The sequence below is a fragment of the Anopheles arabiensis genome, chromosome X, assembly GCF_016920715.1.
Source record: "Anopheles arabiensis isolate DONGOLA chromosome X, AaraD3, whole genome shotgun sequence".
Classification (NCBI taxonomy): domain Eukaryota; kingdom Metazoa; phylum Arthropoda; class Insecta; order Diptera; family Culicidae; genus Anopheles; species Anopheles arabiensis.
In genome coordinates this window covers 2,153,077-2,175,143 of record NC_053519.1, presented here as the reverse complement: position 1 = coordinate 2,175,143, position 22,067 = coordinate 2,153,077, and the positions used below count along the sequence as shown (strand labels likewise).

At 49.8% G+C, this 22,067-nt stretch overlaps 2 protein-coding genes across 5 annotated transcripts; one reads left to right on the top strand and one right to left on the bottom strand.

Annotated features, from left to right (window-relative positions):
* Positions 1–1,489: 1,489 nt before the first annotated feature.
* On the top strand, positions 1,490–15,885 carry LOC120906812 (probable phosphorylase b kinase regulatory subunit alpha). Of its 4 annotated transcripts, none has more exons than XM_040318852.1 (10): positions 1,490–2,472; positions 2,576–3,691; positions 3,798–4,121; positions 7,095–7,242; positions 10,293–10,457; positions 10,533–10,700; positions 10,771–11,067; positions 11,151–11,324; positions 13,197–13,369; positions 13,448–15,885. In XM_040318852.1, the coding sequence occupies exons 1-10, from the start codon at positions 2,344–2,346 to the stop codon at positions 14,486–14,488; spliced, it is 3,735 nt and encodes a 1,244-aa protein (XP_040174786.1). In that variant the 5' UTR covers positions 1,490–2,343; the 3' UTR covers positions 14,489–15,885. The 4 variants fall into 4 exon arrangements, with proteins under 4 accessions (XP_040174786.1, XP_040174784.1, XP_040174785.1 ...); XM_040318850.1 differs by having other exon boundaries at positions 13,158–13,369; XM_040318851.1 differs by lacking the exon at positions 7,095–7,242 and adding an exon at positions 5,391–5,538.
* Positions 15,877–21,486, bottom strand: LOC120906813. Its single transcript, XM_040318853.1, has 5 exons — positions 21,241–21,486; positions 20,365–20,735; positions 18,180–20,243; positions 17,862–18,112; positions 15,877–17,110 (listed from the first exon to the last, which is right to left on the bottom strand). The coding sequence occupies exons 2-5, from the start codon at positions 20,507–20,509 to the stop codon at positions 16,568–16,570; spliced, it is 3,003 nt and encodes a 1,000-aa protein (XP_040174787.1). The 5' UTR covers positions 20,510–20,735; positions 21,241–21,486; the 3' UTR covers positions 15,877–16,567.
* Between the last annotated feature and the right edge of the window lie 581 nt (positions 21,487–22,067).

The window sequence follows — 22,067 nt, the reverse complement described above, 5'->3', positions numbered from 1 at the left end:
CTAACAATTTAATTTACTCTTGTCACACTCAAAATACCCATTAGATCGACTATTTTCATTCTCGCCCATCATGCCGGGACAAACTTCTCCGGCACTACTACCCGGTGCTGCGTCAAGTTTTGCAGGATGCGCTGCCAATGGTTCAGTGGCGCTTGTGCTGCCATCGCCGCCGCTGCCCGCCGCCTGCTTCGCGTGTCGGTTGTTGCTGAACAGTAGCTTCTTCACGTTGATGAACGGTGTCTCGAACAGGACCGTCAGCAGGAAGGATGAGAGAAACACGACCAGGTACTCGTTAGTGTTGAACTGCAATCGATGAGCGTTGCCACCGCCCTTATACCGACTTAGATAGCTGCTCGAAAACTGCTATACAATGCAAACAGCTGGCAGGCTGAAATTTCAGCCTACGAACTTAAAACGGAAAGGGCCCCAATATTCGATTTTCCAGTCGTTTAAGCCTAATCTGTGGCGCATGGAAAATGCTTTAAACTTAGGGGTTGGTGAAATTAAATATTATCCACTGATTATTATTCAAGTCAATCTGTACCATCGGGTGCTATAAACGCGTCGCTCTTAGGCTGTCAAGCAGGGATTTGCTGAAATCAATTGCTCCTAGTCAATAATCCATTGCTCGTATTCAAAAATAGAAGATGCTAGTCAAGAATATATTGCGACTATTCTAAAAAAGTATGCTGCTAGTCTAAACTCAATTGAAAAACTCCAGGTATTCCAGGTAAGGGCGATGGTAACGCTGATCCTATGCGATTGTATTGGACGCTGCTGTCAAACGCTATTTCGGTTGATATTGCGATTAATTGAATGATGGTAATTGTATGAGCATTTTTCAAAATAAATTTCTTGTGGTCTCTACATAGCTTATATCTTAAGATATAAATAAGAACAAAAAGAGTATTGTTTTAATGATCTTTCAGCGCAAGAAGACATTGGCGGTGTGGTCGAAACTGTTAAATGTAAAAATCACCCGACAAATTGCATTTATTAGTGCTAATTGTGCACCTCCTTCTCCGGGTGAAGGAAAGAAAAATGTTTAATATAACCATTAAACCATGATTTAGTAGATTTCATGTTATTTATTAAATTTATTTCCTTTGAAATAAACATCAAAGGCAATTAATTACTACTAAAAGCGCTGCTCGATTCGCCGGCGATTAGAAAGCATAAAACGGAAATTTGTGGGTAGGTATTTTGGCTGGGAAACCGTACAATTCAACTAACGCGGTCTTTTACAGCCATTTTCGGTCCCCATTAAAAGTGAATCTCGGGAACCGCCTGTATTTTATCCACATAAAATCTTGATCTAGCTGCCTCAAAAAAAATAGAGAAAATACATACTACAAGTGTTCATCCGTTGACACGAAGGTTAACGAATAGTTCGAATGCAACGATCCCTCAACGAAGCTTCGTAAACGCTGCGCAAACAAAAACAATGCTACGAAAACGGACCACGATATGGATGACGTTCCTCGCTAGTGCAGGTGTAGGATTGTGTTTAGCACCACGAAAACAGACTGCAAAAGGAGAAGGGAGGGAGAAGGGTTCGACCAATACCGACAGCACCGAGGCCGAAGGAAACCACAATCCTCCAGCGGGTCTCGCCAGTGGCACAGTATCTCCCGACCCGAGCACAGCGCTCGTCCGGTTCCGTCGCTTTCTTCTTCCATCCGAATTTCCGCCGGGCCGGAGGTGGGACGTACACCATGTGCGAACGCCCTTGACCATCTTCCCAGCCGTACCCACGTTACACCCCGCGTTTCCCCCTTTTGCTGACGAGTACGTCGTCGCGAGTTCGGTCGGTGCTTTCTGATTGAATTGACATTCAAGTGACATTCTCGTGCCAGTGCGAACGTAGGCCGCCTCCGCCGTGCAAAGGAAAAGTTCGTCTCGCCAGCCGACACACACACACACAAACATACACACGCGCGCACGCAATCACGTACTGTCGGGAGCTCGAGACGGGTACGGGTGAAAATTTCCCCTCGCTCGCTCGAGTTCTTCTCCCATTACTTCACCCCCCTCCTCCCCATTCTGTGCTTGGAAAAGAAAAAGGAAAAACACAGTGTCCCGAAAAGTGCTGCTAGTTGTTTTGCCCAACCGAATCGGTTTACGGTTGCCGAAATCAATCAACCTTCCTGTGGCCAGCCGCCGACCGTGTGCAGGAAAGAAATCAACCGAAGCGACAATCAAACCTAGCCACCTAGTTTTTTTTTTTTGGAGTCGACCGAGTAGTCGGGTAACGTGAATCATCCCACGAGTCAGTGAAACGAGAGGACAGCCTATCCGCCCGATTCGTTTACCAGCAGGCGTTTCCCGTTTCCTGCGGCCAGAATGCGTAGCCGGAGCAATTCCGGGGTTCGCCTCGACTACTACCAGCGGATCGTGCATCGGCTGATCATGCGCCACCAGCAACCGGTGACCGGGCTGTTCCCGGCCAGCCCCCAAACGCAGCACGCCTGGGTAGCGTTTTCGTTTCGCCACTAGCGTTGATTGATCGGAATCGACACCAATTGATTACGCTCCCATTATCTCTGTCCGTCTCTCTCTCTTTCTCTATCCGCAGATACGCGACAACGTGTACTGCATACTGGCCGTCTGGGGGCTGTCGATGGCGTACAAGAAGATCGCGGACCAGGACGAGGACCGGGCGAAGGCGTACGAGCTGGAGCAGTGCTGCGTGAAGCTGATGCGCGGCCTGCTGATGGCGATGATGAACCAGAAGGAAAAGGTGGAGCGCTTCAAGACGTCGCAGAACCCGCTCGACTCGCTGCACGCCAAGTACTCGAGCCGCAACGGCCAGATCGTGGTGGGCGACAGCGAGTGGGGCCACCTGCAGATCGACGCCATCTCGCTCTACCTGCTCATCCTCGCCCAGATGACCGCGTCCGGGCTGCAGATCGTGTTCTCGCTCGACGAGGTCGCGTTCATCCAGAACCTGGTGTTCTACATCGAGTCGGCGTACTGCATCCCGGACTACGGCATCTGGGAGCGGGGCGACAAGTCGAACCACGGCCAGCCGGAGCTGAACGCGAGCTCGATCGGCATGGCGAAGGCGGCCCTGGAGGCGATGAACGAGCTCGACCTGTTCGGGGCGCGCGGCGGCTCCGGCTCGGTCATACACGTGCTCGCGGACGAGGCGCACAAGTGCCAGGCGGTGCTGCAGTCGATGCTGCCGCGCGAATCGAACAGCAAGGAGCTGGACGCGGGCCTGCTGTCGGTGGTCGGCTTTCCCGCGTTCGCGTGCGACGACCCGCAGCTGATCGAGACGACGCAGGAGGCGATCATCACGCGGCTGCAGGGCCGGTACGGCTGCAAGCGGTTCCTGCGCGACGGCTACAAAACGCCGAAGGAGGACAACACGCGCCTGTACTACGAGCGGTGGGAGCTGCGCATGTTCGAGAAGATTGAGTGCGAGTGGCCGCTGTTCTTCTGCTACCTGATACTGAACAAAGCGTTCCAGAACGACAAGCAGGCGGTGGCGGAGTACTCGCAAAAGCTCGAGGACATACTGGTGAAGACGGAGGAGGGCATGAAGCTGATACCGGAGCTGTACGCGGTGCCGGAGAAGGCGGTGGCGGCCGAGTACCAGGCGCCCGGCAGCCAGCAGCGCGTCGTGGTCGGCCGTTGCCCGTTCCTGTGGGGCCAGTCGCTCTACATCCTCGGGAAGCTGTTGCAGGAGGTAAGCGTCACGTGGTATTCCTATGCTTTTTTGTTTTTCTCAATCCTGCCCTTTGCTTACTGTTTTGGCTTTTTCTTTTCTTTTTTCCCTGGTTCGTGTCCGACAGGGTTTCCTTGCCGTCGGCGAGCTGGATCCGCTGAACCGGCGGCTCGGGGCCCAGAAAAAGCCGGACGTGGTCGTGCAGGTGGTGATACTGGCGGAGGACAACGACATACGGGACAAGCTGGCGGAGCACGGCATCCAGGTGCAGACGATCGCGGACGTGGCCCCGATCGAGGTGCAGCCCGCCCGCGTACTCAGCCACCTGTACACGTACCTCGGGCGCAACAAGAAGCTGGGCTTGTCCGGACGCAAGTCGCGCGACGTCGGCATACTCAGCACCAGCAAGCTGTACTCGCTCAAGGATCGCATCTTTGCGTTTACGCCACAGGTATGAGGCGGCTAGGTGCTGGCTACCAGGCTCTTTGGCCAGCCCTATTTTGGTTAACTTTTCTTTTCCATAGGACTTTCTAACAAAAACAAGACGCAACGCGGGTGTCACGCACCTGCTCACTCACTGGGGGTGACCAGTGCTGCAAAATGTCATGAGCATCACGAGATGTTCACCGAAACGAAAAGAATGAGATATGTTCGGTAGCTTCATCAATGAACAACTGTGACCATTGTTGCCAAATGCCACTGTTTCAGTCACCAAAACTCATGACTGAAACGAAATTCAAGTCAGCTCACATACACAACCGTGATGGTCGGGGATGAGACTCAAACAGTTCAATCACATACTTAATGACAATTTACTTAGCTCCCAACTCTTGGTCACTCACTTGATCTCGACATTTTCTGTCGGTTATAATCCTCAGTCATGCTCAGGTTGTTGCATGGGACCACTCGCAAGCACCACCCGTCATATGACTATTGTGATGATCACCGACAGAAAATGTCGAAGTGACTGACCAAGAGTTTGTTGCACAAAATGACACCAAGCATGTGATGGTCGCGCCAACTGTTTGAGTCTCACTTCTGATCATCACAGCTCGTGACGCTGACATGATATTGTTTCAGACGGAATTTGTCATGACTATGCCAGTGATATTTTGTAGAACTTAAAAAAGTCATGTCATGTCATGACTGACCAAGCTTTGGTTGCTAAAATGTCACTAAGAGTAAGATGGTCGCAACAACATTTTGAGCCTCACCTCTGATCATCACAGTTGAGCTCGTGACACTGACGTGGATTTTGTTTCAGTCAGATTTGTCAGACACACACACACACACACACACACACACACACACACACACACACACACACACACACACACACACACACAACAATAACAACACAAATACACACACGCACACATAGCCAAACATCGTGTGAAGTAAGGCCATTAGAACTGACATGCAATTTATCGGCTGAGTGCCTGCTGATGATCAGCCGAGCCCTGATCCGATTTGTGGTGTAGGGTCTCTGTACATACACACAAAAACAGCACAGCAGCTCCCTCAGTGCTTCCCAGTTACGGTTTTGTTTTTTTGTATGTAGCCGACCTTACACAACTTTATCCATCCGTTTCGTCTTGAGCTGCTGCACCCACGGTGTGTGCGAGGGTTTTTTTTTGGCAATATATACATATATGCTCTTCGTCTGCTTCTACTTCTTCTTCTTCGTTTCTTTTTCCTTTCTACCATCCTACCGCACCAGTTCTCCGACGTGAACCGATTCTATATCGCGTCCGACAACGAGCTTATGATCGATCTGCTAAAGGGCGAGATCAACTTTCTGAAGTCAGCGTGGCAGAATCTGCTCGGCCGCCCGCTGCTGACGCTGGTGCTGAAAACCGTACATCTAGGTCGGTCCAACGCTTTACTCTACCCGTCTTGCCTCCCTCACTCTCTCTCTCTCTCTCTCTGTCTCTCTCCTCCTCTTTTCCACACACAAACTTTCTTTCACCAACACACCCACTATCTCTGTTTTACCATATTATCCAGCGTGTTTCCGGTAGTGTGTTCGATCCTTTTTCCCATCTACACCCGTTGCGTGCGCGACCCACGCATCCTGTACATACAGTAGTTTGCCACCCCCTCCCACCCCTTTAGTAGTAGATTTTGATTTGTTGTGTGTTCCGTTTTTTGTTTCCCCCTTTCTCTAGTAGTGTTGGCTATCGTAGTATGTGGTGTTGCTGTTTGTTTTTTCCCCCTTTCTTATTTTATTTTATTTTATTTTGGTTTTCTTCTTCAGTAAAAGCATTGCATTGAGTGTTTGTATTTGTTCACTAAAAGAAACCCCCCAAATCCCCCCTTTTTTGATACCAAAAGCTCCCGTTTTTATATGCCCGTTATACAAATGCGTGAGGTTTTTTTTTTGTTCTAAAAATTATGATTTTGTTGTTTTTTTTTTTGTATATTTATATTTTGATTATTAACAATTTTGTTCACCTTTTACGTAGTTTTACCCTTTACCGAGGGATTGTGCGATGCACAGCGCATCTGGAAGAGGGAATAATTGCACACCAGGGTGTAGGGTGTATGTGTTGGCTCTATCCCTTTTGCTTTTGCACAAAACACACAACCACCCGCTGGAGAAGGAGCGCAACAGCAGAAGCGTTTAGGCTGTTTGTATTGTCTCCCTTTCTTGCGTCGTTTTAATTGGCCTTTACAACAACAACAACAAATCGTCGAAATTTTTCACAACACACTAACAGACACAGAAGCAAAAAAAATAAAATACTCTCTCCATAATACACTTCTAAAAAAAGGAAAAGATAAAAGGAAAACCCAACAACAGGGCGCGTGGAAATTTGAGCTCCAAACAACTTTTCATTTCGCTACGGGGGAAAGCTGCTGATTCTCATATATTCATCTGCAAGGATTGTAGCCCGCCACGGAGTTGCAATTTTGTGTGTGTTTTTTTTTGCATACTTCTTCACAAATTGTGTCACCTTTTCAATAATTGGCAAATCTTTTTCATTTGTTTCTCTTTTTTCTTCATCTCTTCTCTTTTCGCGCTACAATCCCCCCTTCCCATGTCGTGTCGATAAACACAACAAAAAAAAAAAAACAAATAATAACAAAAATGTAATTCACACGAATGACGGGAACTTGGCGGTCACGGTTGGTGGTGGTGGTGGTGATGATCATGATGGCCCCCTCCAACATCGCACCTGCCCTGCTGCACTGCTGGAAAACTACGCCCACACATACACACACACATATGCAATCTCTACACCCTGCCCTTCACCTACACCCACCCGCCACTCATCCCGGTGCCCGACATCTCTGCCATCAACTCACTGTCTCGCCCGCGCAAACCCACCCTATCGATTGCCATCCATCCCGCCATTGGCTTGGCTTGGCTGGGTTGGGTGTGTGTGTGTTTGCTGGGATGTGCTGGGTCACAACACACCAGATATTCGATCACGACGAGTACTATACATCGCGCGATCCCGCCCTGCTGGCGAGCAATTTCACCGACATACTAGCGTTCCTTAGCTATAGCTGGCGCCATCTGCTCGGTCGACCTACGATCACACTGATGGCCACCCATTGGCTCTTAGGTAATTATGTTACACTCCACCCACCCCCCTCAAAACCCCTTCAAAATAATGGTTAGCTTGCTAAAGCACAAAGGTAATGCAGAAAAAAAAAATTTAAAGACAAAAAGCAAAGAGGACATAAAATTAAGCACTCACAAACAAACCTAGTGATGGGAAAAATGAAGTTTTGTGAAATGGATACCGGAATCGGTTTCGGAAACGGACTCAGCTCCGGAATTGGAATCGGCTTTGGAATCAACTCCGGAATCAGAATCAGCTTCGGAATCGGAATTGAAATCTCCATAAGAATAGACGTTTGGATCCAATGATGCTACGTATTGATAGCCGCAAAGAAACCAAATTTAACTGGAAACGACCTATACTCATGGAGATTTCCGGACTGATTTCGCTTCTGAAACTCAATTCAATTGAAGAACTAATTATCATTCCGGAGCTAATTCCAATTCTGGAGTCAATTCTGATTCCGTTTCCTAAGCATATTGTAATTCCCTGGTCGATTCCGAATCCGGAACCAATTCTGATTCCGGAGCCGATTCCGATTCCGAATTCGGAGTCGACTCCGGAATCGGTTCCGAATTCGGATTCGACTCCGGATTCAACTCCGGAATCGGATCTGGAATCGGCTCCGGGTTAGGCACCTAAATCAGAATCGGCTCCGGATAGGTCCGATTCCGCGCTCCCATCACTAAAACAAACCATTCAGGGCATGCATCGGGAACATACTTGTCATACTCCCCATACTCCACACATTTCATCGATGCCTTTTCATGCTTCATGTCCTCGGCTCTCGGTATGCACACTCGGTACATCTGCTTGTCTACCTAGTTTAGTTCTGGCGGTGCTCATTTTCCCGACGCTTTATTTTATTTATTTTTTAAATCATCCAACACATCCGCACACATTGCATCGGATTGGCTCACACTCGCAGAACGAACTAAAAACAAGGTGCAACAACGTGATTAGAGGTCGATCGACGTTACAATCATTAAAGAGAACCCCCTATGTGGCTTTATGTCATTATGTGTGCGCACGTCTCTGTCGTCTGCGTCTACGATTACGCGTGTCTGTTGTCCTGTCTGTTGCAGTTTGGGAAGGGCATCAGTTGTGACACCGTCTCTACCATAAGGCTAGTAATCGGAGCGATCGCTTAATGAGCTTGTTTGGCGTTGGATTGTTTAGTGAAACAATTGGCAGTAACTAAAGCGAATGCGCACACAAACACACATACTTTCACGAAGAGCAGGTATGTCAAACTGGTGGCCCACGGGTCGATTTTGGATACGGCCCGCAAGAATATCTGAATATCTAACATTTATGTACCCATAACATCAAACACACTTGTTCTACAGGCACGTACAGAGCAACCGACACTCCCAAGAAACATAAAATCGCTTGCAAACTCAGTCGTAATAGATTTTGATTAAATCCTGGATTATAGCTACATTTTGGGACTCGCGGCTAGTCTGCAGACAGAGCTGGTTCCGGTCGGTCCCAGCGATTTTTGACGATCTCAACGTCTCCGACTGATGGGTAGAGGCTTCAGTCGTCTTTGGATTGCTCCGAACGGCTCTACACGACACTGACCTTAGAATGTTACATCTTTGATGTCGATTGGAGTGCTGATTATTGCCGATGCGCTTCTGATTTTATCGTAGTCATACCTCCATAAAAATCAGTTAATATCCAATTTGTATGACTCATTGTAAGCGTTTGAATCCAAGTTGAAATTATTTTAATCTCACATTCAACAAGACTAATTTACATCCCCAAAAATCAAGACTAATATTAGCGGATTAGATTTACGATAAAAGGATTTAGATTAAGGAATTAAAAAGTCGAGATGTCGAAAGCCTCGAGAAGCCTGCAATACATAGCTTCTTTATAGGTTAGCTCACCACACAGCCCATATCTTTGTTCGCGAATCTTTACCCTTCCATCAGAAACAAGTGCCAAAAAAAAGATTCGCCAAATTTTGTATTCCCCCGAATCTTCGTAATTGAGCAAAATAATACGTAATTGAGCATAATAAGATATGGGTTCTTGTATTAGGAAATGCACAATACACCACCAGAACACTTGGGCCGCTCGTCACCTGTGGAAAAATTGCAAGCAAATATTTTTGTTGTCCATCCAGCGATGGATAGCTTGGATTGTTCGAAAAAGATTCGCTGAAGGCTGCTAGACTTGTAGCTACCTGAGCGAAAAAGTGTGTGTGCGCTTTCGGGAGATTCGTTGCGTCCTGCCTGTACGTTCGGTAGTGGTGCCGTTGGCGGAAACTTCTATTCAAGTACGTTCGGAATTAATGTTAAATGTGTCATCTCGAATCAACTCGGCGTGGTGCTTGTTGAAAGATAAGTTATAGAGTACGGTACGGTTTTGTGTGATAGTAACTGCCCCAATTTCGGGATTGATCTCATGACGCATGCCTCTGTGAGAAGATACCAGCGTTGTAGTGCATCTGTAGGCTAACCAAGTGTCTGCAAGAAGATTTTGGCTTTTGATTTTGTCTAACGTCCGGCCTTATAGTGACAAATCTAACATGCAGCTTGTCATCATCATTCCTTTAAATGTTTGTTTTATATGATGCGCAGTAAAACATTAGGAGAGAAAAAAACACCACAACATCTTGATCGTGTGGCTTTTGTGTATGTAGTGTATGTGTTTCTTTATTATTTCCCCATTCCATGGTTAGCTAGTAGTGGCAGAGCAAAAGTTATAACATGGAAACGTCTCCAGACTGTGCAATGCTTAACCATAAGGCTTCCCTTCGTACCTTCCTAGTCCCAGTAATCTAAACAACAACCTTTCTTTCGCACAATGATAACATCCAATGCTACTCGCTATCTATCTCTGCATGTCTGCCCCTCCTTCACATTCCCTGCGAGAGAGCGCGTGTATGCTTAACTCCTCCTTCAAATCGGCATGATCCATTGTAAACTGCTACTCAGCTACTAATTCTGCTGTCTTTTTGGGCATCCTTGCATTTTGTTGCTGCTCTCCACTTCCTTCTATAAATGCGCCCACGCGGGTACGACGTCTCGACCCTCCAGATAACAACAAGGTGCCGCTGGCAATGATCCAAACGATGAAGAAGCTCAAGTCGGGCTACATCAGCGGCACGCGCGTCATCCTCGGCAATTTGGGCGACTTTATCAACACGTCCGCCATCACGGATCTGAGCTTTCTCGGCAGCCAGGAGGACGGCTACCCGGACAGTGAGTGTTCGCGCAACGTGCCTCCCCCCCCAAAAATCTCCTTCTAAAGTTGACATTTCTCCTTCTGTTTTGCAGAATTGAATCCCGCCGTGCAGGCGTACCTGGACGAGCATCTGCTGCGCTCGTTCAGCCACCGGGCATCGACCACCTCGATCCGGTCGTCCGGACTGCGGCCGAAAAATCTGCGCCGCCGCATGTCGGTCAAGGGTGCGATCAAGAAGACGCGCTCGATCAACGTCGACTGTACGTAACACGCGCCTGCGGCTCCTGCTGAATCAGACTAACCGTAATGCTTAAACTCTTTTCTTTACAGCGGAAACACTCGGCATGGAGGGTAATGTGACCGAGCGACGCCTGTCCCACGTGACACCCCAGTGGCTCGAGCCGAACCAGACAACGGTCGGTGCTGCTGGTGCTGCTGGTGCTGGTACTGGTGCTGCGGCCACCGGGCCATCCGGCGGTTCGCCAACATCGCGCGATCCTTCCCCGAACACGCAGGCCCAGCAGCAGCAGCAGCAGCAGCAGCAGCAACCGCGGTACGGCACGGAGCGTGTGTCGCTCGACGACGACGGCAAAAAGCTGCACATCCAAACGTCGGCAACTGCGGCCAGTAAGTAACGCGCGGGCCCCACACAACCCACAACTCCCAAGGCGCTCATTTGCTTCTTTTGTTTTTTTTTTTGTGTGTCTCAGTGCCAAAGATACACATTCAGCCGCTGCCGCGCCACCGGCCCACCACGGAGACCAACTTCGAGAACACCGAGGTGGAGGAGCTGATTGCGATGCTGCGCGAGACGGAGAATCTCGAGGAGCAGGGCGACATACTGCAGCATCTGGTCGATACGCAGGGGCTCGATTTCAACACCGGTATGTTGCTGTGCGCGCTGCACGCGGGGGTGTGGAGATGTTGCGGGTTGAAACTGATTTATCTGACCGATGTGAGACGCAGAGAGCCTGAGAGAAAATGTTTAAAACCATCATGCTCTGTTGCTAAAAATGTATAACTCTACGCTGTTACATTTGCAATCAGATAAATCAGTTTCGCCTGGGGTTTTTATTGTTTTCGTGCGTAATTTGTGCTTGCTCCGTACACCGATTGGCAATTTAGCTTTATGTTTGCTGTACTTTAATCACTGTCTCAAAACCGGTTGCCAGAAAAGGTTAACGGTGGTTAGAATATTTTCATGTTTGATCTTGTTTTTTTTTCTAAATTTCTTTTCTATGTTTCAAGCCAGAATTAAATGTTAACAAACCATTTTCACTAGCTCAAGATTCACTCTATCTATAAAAACGTTGATTTTTTTCACGCTTCAATTTGGGTTTTATAAGCGCATGATTGTTTGTAGCAGATTGTGTGCTTAATGTTTTCTAATGCCGTGTAACTCCTGTTTTGTTGCGTTCCTGCTCTTCAGCAAATATCTCTCGTAAAGAGTAAAATCTCGTATAATGAGCAATATCATTTGTGTGTTTGATACTTGGATTATCAAATTATTATTTATTAATTGGATTATTATTATTAGATTATTATTGGATTATTAATTGGATTGGATTGGATTATTGGATTATTATTGGAATTATTTTTAACCGTCGTTTATTTTGACTACTTCCATTCGCGATGCCACCCATAGACTATAGAAATAATGACATAATGTTTTGTCGTGCATTTCGGTGCAATAATAACTATCACAAAATGTTACAAATTCTCAAAATTGTATTATTCGTTGCAAAAAGCTGCCTGTGAAATGGTTTTGCTGAAAAAAATCAACTTTTCGATGGATCTTAAGCTAGTGATAAGGGTTTGTTGACACTTGATTCTGACTTGCAAAAACTCTGTAAAAGCGACATTATGCGGTAAACGTTTTAACTATAGCATTCAATTGGTCTGCCTGTTTGTTTGTAGCATAATGATTAATTTTCTTTATTTTATTCGTCTTTGGAATTGTTTAATTACAAATAACACATTTTGCACTCTAATCAATAGAATTTCCCTAATATTTTTCCTTTTTAAATACTAATTTAAATATATCGGACAGATAAATTCAACTAAAGTATTAAAAGTGCAATAACAAGTACTGAAATGCACGAAGCTTCGATCAAGCAATCGATTAAACTGTTTAGCGTGGCGGTAAACGCATTTTGTGCTACTTATACAGTAAAGTTAACATAACAACCAAGCATGAGAACACCACTTCTACCAGGACAATAACACGGGCTGGCACACTTTATGTATCTTCTTCGATAAATATGTGTTTGCTTTTTCTTGCTGTCGTCGTCGTGCGATGTTTCTGCTGCTCTACTAATTTATATTTCTTTCCCTACTTGTTTGACGTTTCGTTCTGCTGCCTCATCTTACCTTCCCGCTATCCTGCCCTTGCTGCACTTGTTCCATGTCCTGTGTGTACGTGTGTGTATATGTGTGTATGTGTGTGCTTGTACCGTCGTCCCGCGTCTGGTGCCGTCGTGGCTATGGTGATAATGCTGCTTTGCCTTGCTGCCTGCCTCGTCCTGCATTTGTCCGCACATCGCACCGGTTTCTGCTTCTGCAACTGCGCGCCCAACCACCCACCCACTGCTGGCACTGGTTGGGTCGGGGTTAACTCTGCTTGCCGCGCGCACAACGCCGCCTACTGCTGCACGATCGTTCCGCTACCGTAATGCTGTTGGTTGGGGGGGGGGACACACACGGGCCTGGATGGATAGAGTTAACTGCGGGCGTTAATGAAGATTCCCCTTCCCAAGGCATGCTGGAGGAGGGCAGGGTAGTGACGGTGCGCGGTCTGCTGAAGGGCCTGTACGAGAAGGCGTGCCAGCAGAAGATGTGGGGCCTGGTGCGCCACACCGCCGGCATGCTCGGCAAGCGGGTCGAGGACCTAGCGAAGGCCGTTACCGATCTGCTCGTGCGCCAGAAGCAGGTAAGCGAAAGGGAGGTTGTGCGATCGGCCTTTAATAGCTTCACTAACCGCTGCCTCTCCCCTCTCCCCGCTGCACAGGTTACGGTCGGCATGCCGCCGAACAGCGAGCACACGATAACGGCCCCGCTGCCCGAGATGGAGCTGCGCGCCGTCATCCACGAGGCGTACGGGGACGACGAGAGTACGGCGATGCTGTCCCAGGAGCTGCTCGTCTATCTCGCGATGTTCATCCGCACCGAGCCGCAGCTGTTCCACGAGATGCTGCGGCTGCGCGTCGGCCTGATCATCCAGGTGATGGCCAAAGAGCTGTCCCGCACGCTCAACTGCGACGGCGAGCAGGCATCGGAGCATCTGCTCAACCTGTCGCCGTTCGAGATGAAGAACCTGCTGCACCACATCCTGAGCGGCAAGGAGTTCGCGATCAACAGCGTCGCGCGCGGCAACATCTCGATCGTGAGCTGCAAGTCGAGCCGGGTGAGCAAGAAGAGCCAGATCGGCATCGGCGAGCCGGAGGCGGCCGAGGGCTCGCTGATCGACGACCGGCAGGGGCAGTGGCTGCGGCGCCGCCGCCTCGACGGTGCCCTCAACCGGGTGCCGCGCGACTTCTACCCGCGCGTCTGGACGGTGCTGGAGCGCTGCTCCGGGCTGGCGATCGAGGGCCGCATCCTGCCGCAGAGCCTCACGCAGGAGATGACACCGAACGAGCTGAAGTTTGCGCTCGAGGTGGAGACGGCGCTGAACACGATCCCGCAGCCGGAGTACCGGCAGCTGGTGGTGGAGGCGCTGATGGTGCTGACGCTCGTCACCGAGCACAACATACTCGCGTCGATCGGCACGATCATCTACGTCGAGCATCTGGTGCACCGGGCGAACCAGCTGTTCCTGGAGGATCAGCGCAAAAGCCACGGCGACGCGATGCTGTGCTGCGCGAAGAACAAGGACGTGCGGGAGACGACCACCGCCGGGCTGCTGCTGTGCGGCGGGGCCGCCTACATCTGCCAGCACCTGTACGACAGTGCGCCGAGCGGCAGCTACGGCACGATGACGTACATGGCCCGGGCGGTCGCCTCCGTGCTGGAGCTGCCGAAGCACGGCGACATGGACTGCACCATCTCGTAAGATGTGTGGCGGCTGTTTTGTTTTCTTTTTTTTTATTTCCGTTCAGCTGTGTGTGTGTGTGTTTACTTAATCGAAGCGAGAAGAGGAGGAAGAAGAAAAAACGGAAGATGCTTAATTGAACCCGGGGGACCTCTTCCTGTGTGCTCTGCTCTACCCAACACACGCACACACGCAATCGCGTTGTTATCATCGCGTCACGATTAGTCGTAGTTGTTGTTGTTTATGCTCCTCGAGTGGGGCGGGGCAAAGGGGGATGATATAGATAGGAAGCAGGCTGTTGTTACATACACCCGCTCGGAAGGAATACTCTCTCTAAGACGGCTCTGCGCTTGACAGTAAAGTTTGTTGTAGGAAGCGATCTGATTTTTTTTTTGTTTGTTTTACAAATTCTCCCCCGCCCCACCCAACACGAGGACGATAATTTATAGATTAGAAGCGTATACACTAAGCAATAGCTGTATCTCTCCCTCGCTGTTCTCTCTCTCTCTTTCTCTCTCTGTCTCGCTCTCTTTCGCTTGCTGTTGTACATGTCTTTGCTGGTTTTTCCAAGTCACTTTCGAATGTGAAAACACTGGTTTTCACCGCGTGCAAGCTGTTATACGCCGCACTGGTATTTCATTTCCATCATAATCATTTTTAATTTCTTCAGCATGATTGTCATGATCACCTCTAGCTGGATTGAGGTATGACAGTTCTTTGTGATGTGTTGAAAATTGTGTGTTAAATCTGAAATCTCATTATGAAGCAAATACACCATTTGACAGCTGTTGAAAAACATCTTGCAAGCGATGAATAAATGCTGTGCACATAAGCGATCGAAAACCCTGTAAAATAGCCCTAAAACGCGAATGTTGTTTCATTACTCATTTCTACCAATTGAATTTAAGTTTGAATGAAAGGAGCAATGTGACAAAAAAACGATGGCAATAGACCCACGAAGTGTTGAAAATCATGCTGAAGAAATTAAAAATTATTATGATGGGAATGATAGATTAGAGCGATGTAGAATAACATCTTGCACGCGTTGAAAAACAATGTTAAAATTCAAAAGTGACTTGGAAAATCCTGAATCAGTCGCGCGAAAACCCAGTCCTATTTGGGCACAGACACCGCTCCCTGAAAAGCTCCTTCCTGTGTAGGATACCAACCACCTCCCACCATTGTTTCAGTCTCTATCTCTCTCTGTATTCTATAAAAAAATAATAAAAATGATATCCCGGATTAAACGGGCCAAACTCTAGGGCAGAGGGCAGGGGAGCGAGGTTTAAAGAGAGAATGCTAATAAAGATACGAGCAAACCAAATAAAAAAAAATGGTAAACCCCCCCTCAATGAAATGATGTATGTTGCAAAAAGTTAAAATAGAAGAAAAAACAAAGCACTATATTGTTCAAGTTATTCTCGCACGTGGTTTCGTTTTATTTCTGACTGTGTTTAGTTCATTTGTGCGTAGTGGTATTCGTTCGCTTTGGAGTTCGATTGCGAAGTTCTCTTCCTGCTTTGTTCAAACCACTTCAACCCTCTCCCCCTCTTGTGAGGTTTTGTGAATTCATTCCTTTTTGTTTCCCTTACGCAAGAGAAAGTAAGAGGGAGAGGGAGAGAGAAAAAAGTAAAACAAAAAAATATTATGATAAGCATAAAAGTTGTCTGTTCTCGCACATGTGGTGCGCGGGTTTGTTTGCGAGGCTTCCGGGGGGTGGAAGAGTGGGTGAATGGGGGGGGGACACATTTCGGACCAGTGCTGCAAAATGTCACGAGCATCACGAGATGTTCATTGCTGATACTCAACGAAAGTGCGTCATGATATAGTCATGTCAGTGACATTTTGCAGAATTGATCACAGCAACAACAAAAAAAGTCATGACATTGTGACTGACCAGGCGTTGCTCGCAAAGCCGGCACGAAGCATGCATTGGTCACACCAATCGTTTAGAGTATCAGCTCTGATTATCAATATTGAATACGTGACGCTGACATGGATTTTTTGTTTGTCTATGACATCGACAGTGACATTTTGCAGCACTGTTTCGGACCATCACACAACAAACCCGTAGTGGTTGACGCCGCCCCGCTGCTCGCGTTACGGATTTTGCTCCTTCTTTTCGCTCGTGTCCATGTCCTCTGTCCCTCCCTCCTCTTCCTCCACCTCCTTCGCTTCCTGCTCCATTTTCTCCTCCTGCTGCTGCTGCTGCTCCTCGGCGTCGTTACGCTCCTCCTGCTCGCAGCACCCGTCCGTCAGGCAGGCCTTGAGCTGGTCCAGCAGGGCGACCGACGGTGCGACCGTCCGCACGTACCGGTACAGCTCGGCCAGATCGGCGCTCAGCGCTGCCCGTGCCTGGTCCCGGTCGTGGCACGGCTCCAGCGTGCTCAGATGCTGCAGCACGATCCGGATCGCGTTCTCGCACGCCTCGTCGACACCGCGACCGCGCTTGACCTGGGCCGGCAGCAGCACCTGCAGCAGACAGGCGATGAAGTTGCTGGCGCAGTGGCGTATCAGGCCGCCGTGCTTCGAGCCCTTCATGATGTGCGTCAGTCCCAGTTCGGCCATCGCTGGAATGTACGTACCGACCCGCTTGTTCCGGGCGAGCGCTAGCACCTCCGGCAGTATGCAGCGGGGAAATACCTGGCCAAAACAAAAAAAGAGGTAAGACATGGTTTTAACATGGGAATTTGCTGTACGTTGCTTTAACTATTGGCCTAATTTGCTTACAGTGTAAGCATTAGCTTGGATTTGGGATTTGGTCTGAATCAAATTGGTAAAATGGACAAGGTTGGCTTTGAATTTAGTAGAATAAAAAAAAATGAGAGGTTAAGTTTGTGAGAAAAAAATGTACATTTGCCATGCATTTCTCTTCGTAAGATTCCGGATATTTTCTGTTTTGACATTTATGTTTTTTTAAACTGAGAATCACTCCAGTTAGGGAACTTCGTAGGAAAAATGTTGATCTTTTCTATGATATACGACTCACGACTGAAATAGAGTCGAATCATAAAACAAAATCACTCATCAAAATGAAAATATCAAACATTTTGAAAGTGATGTTTAGTTTTCGATCTTTTATGAACTTTAAAAACAATTTTTTGCAAAATATTCAGAAATAACATAAACTTATGACATGGAAACCTTTCCAACAATACATTCATTATCCAAATCTAACCATCATTTACTTAAATTCTAATTCTAACTGGTTTCTAATTGGTCGAAAAAAGGCACGAAGCTTCGCCAGCGGAAAAATGATGCAAATAAGTATTGGGATCAATCTCTTCAAACAGTAACTTTGAATCAGTGTCTGTGAGAAGTACTTATTTTAAAATTAAATAAAAAAGAAAAAATCAGACTGATGTGTTAATATCACAGTGTGGGGAGGGCTTACCATCAGAAGGTGACTCAGGATGTCGTTCTCCTTCGAGGACGGGTTGAGCGAAGTGCGATACATAAAGGCCTCGTACGCAATCTGCTTCGGTTGCTCCTTCTTTTTCTCCACCGGCTGCGGTATGTCGTCGAACTCGCCGTCCAGCAGATCGTCCACCTCCGGCGGTGGCTCCAAATACAGAAACTGGTGGATGTAGTAGAGCGTGCTGGCGTCCACCTCCTTCTCCATGCGCTCGAGAAACTCCGTCTTGTCTGAAGGAAAGGACAGGGCGGATGTGTTACAAGCAGTGTGTGCGCGAGATGCGAGATGTGGCCTTACCTGCGTCGCGGAACTGCTTCTGCATCTGCCGGAGCGTGGCGACCAGCTGCTCGAGCGCGGCCGCCACCATGGTGGCACGATCCGGCCCGACCTCCTGCACCTTCTCGCTGAGCGCCATGTGGTAACGTCTCATGTGCAGGATGTCCGCCAGCAGCCGGGCGATCCGGTGCATCAGCAATCGCTTCGGCTCGCTCGACTCGTACGCGGCATCGTCGCCGTCGTTCGGCTCGTCGGTCGCCCAGCACCGGGGACAGATCGTACCGTACAGGCGTATCAGCTCGTACAGGGCCGGCCGGTTGTTCTTCTGGAACGATTCGGCCAAACCCTTCACCAGGAACTGGCCCACGAACTCGACCGGCGTGAACAGGCCGCACGCAAACAGCCGGCTGGCGAAGACGCTGAGCGCCGGCTGGCGGCACAGCTCGAACTCGTCCGTCAGCAGGGCGGCCAGGTGCGGGCGCATGTACCGCTTGGCGATCGTTTTGTGCTGCGCGATGATCCCGACCACCGCCTCCGCCAGCCGCTCCTGCGAGGTGCCCGTCCCGCCCGCGTACAGCGCCCGTACCAGCCGGTCGAAGAACTTGGCCGGCGACTGGAACAGCAGCTGCTGCACGTTCGGCACGGTCTGCTGCTGCTCGGCCAGCCGGTTCACCAGCTGCACGATGGACGGCACCAGGTCGGGCCGCTCGTACCGGCTAAAGTCCGGACCGAACGTGTCGAGCGTGTAGCAGAGCAGCCGCTCGAACTCGTCCGCCGGCAGCCCGTCCACCGCACGCAGGATGAGCTCCCGCAGCTTGACCCGCTCGTCCGTCAGCTCGTCCCGCTCCTCCCCCTCTTCCTCCTCGTCCTCCAGCTCGTTCCCAACCGGTTCGCGCACGTCGTACTCGATCATCATGCGCACGTGCGCCCCGTTGAGCAGGCGGCAGTGCTGCTCGACCGTGTCGAGACACTCGGCGACGTCGAGGACGCGCCCACCGCGCGACAGAAACTCGCCCAAATAAACCAGCCGGTCCTCGTCCGTGCCGGCAGCGTCGATGCGCGCCATCAGCGCACCCAGCGTCAGGCTGGTCGCCTTTTCCGCGAGCGTTTTCGGCCGCAGCGCGAACTGCGTCAGGTGGCGCAGGATGCTGTGGCGGAAGTGTTTGTGCGACTTGAGGTCCTCGCACAGCCGGTACGCCGACTCGCCGATCACCTGCTGCAGCGTGACCGCCTCGCCCCCGCAGAACAGGTCGATCTCGGCCCAGTAGCAGAACCGCTCGAGCGTCACGTGCATAATGCAGAACTCGAGCGTGTTCAGCAGACAGTGGTTGATCTTGAGCAGGGTCGCGTCCGACGCGGGCGAGTACTCGGCCGGCGACGGCTTGTGCACGTGCCGGTCGTCCATCAGCTGGTAGACCGACATCGCCGGATCGACCGGGATGGCCGGCCGGCGGTAGTACCGCTCCAGGCAGGCCATCGTCATGCTGAACATGTGCTTCACCACGAAGCCGAAGTAGCGGTGCTTGCGCAGCTTCGACCACCGCTCGAACCTGGCCACGTCCGGCTTGTTGAAGAAGCGCAGCATCTCCACCACGTAGTCGTACAGCTTGCCGAGCGTGCGCTGCTGGTCGACGTGCCGGGCCCGGTTGACCTCGCGCAGGTCGACGTCCGTGCGGCAGATGGCGAAGTAGATCGAGACCACCATCGACTCGACCCGCTCGAGCACCTCGTACGGGCGGCCGTAGTCGAGGCTCGCGGTCGCCTGGTCGATGAACTGCATCGAGAACCAGGGCGGCGCGTACCGCAGCATCTCGTAGAAGAACCGGTCGAGATCGAGGCCCCAGATGCAGTTCATCAGCAGGCAGTTGGTCAGCTGGGGCAGGCTGTTGAGCAGATGGTTGACGCGCGCGTCCTGCTCGAGATCGTACCGGAAGCTGACGTCCGTGTTGAGCAGCAGGTACATCGTGATCCGGCGCAGCTCCGGCTCGTACTGCGGGTTCACCTTGTTCTCCTCGTCGAGATAGTTCTGGACGCGCAGATACTTGAGCAGCCGGGCGACCACCTCGATGATGTACGGCTCATTTCCTGCGTTGAGAAGGGGGGAGGGGGGGAGGGGAGAGAGGGAGAAAGCGGGATAGTGAAGATAGCAACGGTCAAATTTAAGAGTGTCAGCGGGCGTAGGGCGTGGGGAAATGGCACTGCTTACCGCTGTGAAAGACGATCCGGTCGAACGAGCGGACGAACTGGTTGGTGTTGTTCAGGATAAGCTGCAGCCGGTTGAAATCTTCGCAAAACTCCATGTCCGTCTCGGTACTGTTGATCTCATTTAGCAACGCGAGCAGGTCACCCATGCCGTTCCTTCCCTTCTACCCAGCGGCCGAGCGTTTCGGACCGGCTAGCCGACGGTGCTCGCTCCTCGCTCGCTCGCACCAGAAACCCGCTTGTTTTCGTTCCGTCGAGCACACACACACACAAACACACTCTTCTATCTCGCCACGCCAAGTAGTTGCGCGCTTTTTTTTTTTGCTTTCGCGTTGCCCAAGGCCGAGCGTTGTCTTCGCTGTGAGCCGACTGTGTCTGGAAATTTTCCACCATCAATTGTCAAAAAAGAAAGGGATGAGGTTGATGGGGCAGGAAGGTGGAGAGGGGGCATTAGAACATAAGCATGAGCATGAAAATTAAGGTGTTAAGTTTGCTCTTTTTTTAGGCAAAAACTGTTCCCAAACGGAGCTCCACACACACACACACATACATACATATACACATTCACAGCACAGCGCGGCGTTTCCGAGGAAATGTGTGGAAGCGCGCAAATGTCGCCTCCACATACAAATGGCACACAGATGTGATGCCGACCGTGCGTCCATGTGTGTGTGTGTGTGTGTATGCGAACATGCAGCCCGGTGGCGTGGGCCGGCGCGGAACCGGGGAATTAATTACATTTCGTAGAACCGTCTGCGACATACGCTCATACTAAAATGACAAACGTTTCCCCCGTACACCACACCATGCCTGAATATTCACGGGAATCTGGGGACGGCGTGTGACGCCATGGAACGCTATTTAACCCCACGCAACTTACGGGGAAGTGTTTGATGGTCGTTCGCCTCTTCGGGGTTGATTGGGGCTACGCTGCTGGACGGGGGGACGGTTCACGTCCTGACACGGGGCCCGCCAAAGGTTGGCCGCGGACACAGCAGGTTGGCAGCAAACACTTTCGCCAGTACCACACGCACAGTCTATCGATGCCGGTTCTTTTGTCACGGTTTCCGAGAAACTGTTGTTTGTGAACCGATTGGGCGCGCGGTACGTCAGAAACGGCACACGGATGAGCGGGATCGAGCAGTGTCGAGCAGCGTGGAACTTGCTAATGTCAGCTTGACGGCCCATTCACCGATCGTGTGCAAATTAACGTCAAATTTGTATTTTGAGTATGTGAGCGTTTCTACATACACCGAGGCTGCAGCTGAGAGATGGCTGTGAGAGAATTGACAACCGGTTTCTCACGCTGGTGTGTGTAGAAGCTCTGAAAAGCGCCGAGATGAGACTTTTAAAATGATGTTGAAAAAATCCATTTTAATCGCTAAACTGAAGTCAAAAAAGTTTCTTTTACTTTTTAATAATATATCTACGATTATTAGACGGCAAAAATGCAAACTATAATTGATCGATCGCTATAAACTGCCAATTCAATTTTTTCTCAGCTCCATCGTTCTTTGCATGCCGAGGAGAATTCTCTCACCGAAAATGCTGTCAGTCGCTGTCAAAGCATGCTGTCAGTTATTTTCTCAGCTGCATTCTCGGTGTATGTAGAAACGCTCTGTCACATAAACCTTCAAATACACAATGTTCAAAAGATAGTGTGACCGTAGGGATCGTTATCCCCATTGAGCGAGATCACAGCGCAAC

Coding starts and splice junctions, on each gene's coding strand:
- LOC120906812 (XM_040318850.1), top strand. CDS start 2,344: ATGCGTAGCCGGAGCAATTCCGGGGTTCGCCTCGACTACTACCAGCGG. Junction 10,701..10,770: donor GCGCTCGATCAACGTCGACT/GTACGTAACACG, acceptor TTTTCTTTACAG/CGGAAACACTCGGCATGGAG. Junction 13,370..13,447: donor TGCTCGTGCGCCAGAAGCAG/GTAAGCGAAAGG, acceptor CCCGCTGCACAG/GTTACGGTCGGCATGCCGCC.
- LOC120906813 (XM_040318853.1), bottom strand. CDS start 20,509: ATGGGTGACCTGCTCGCGTTGCTAAATGAGATCAACAGTACCGAGACG. Junction 20,244..20,364: donor CCGGATCGTCTTTCACAGCG/GTAAGCAGTGCC, acceptor TTCTCAACGCAG/GAAATGAGCCGTACATCATC. Junction 17,111..17,861: donor TCCTGAGTCACCTTCTGATG/GTAAGCCCTCCC, acceptor TGTTTTGGCCAG/GTATTTCCCCGCTGCATACT.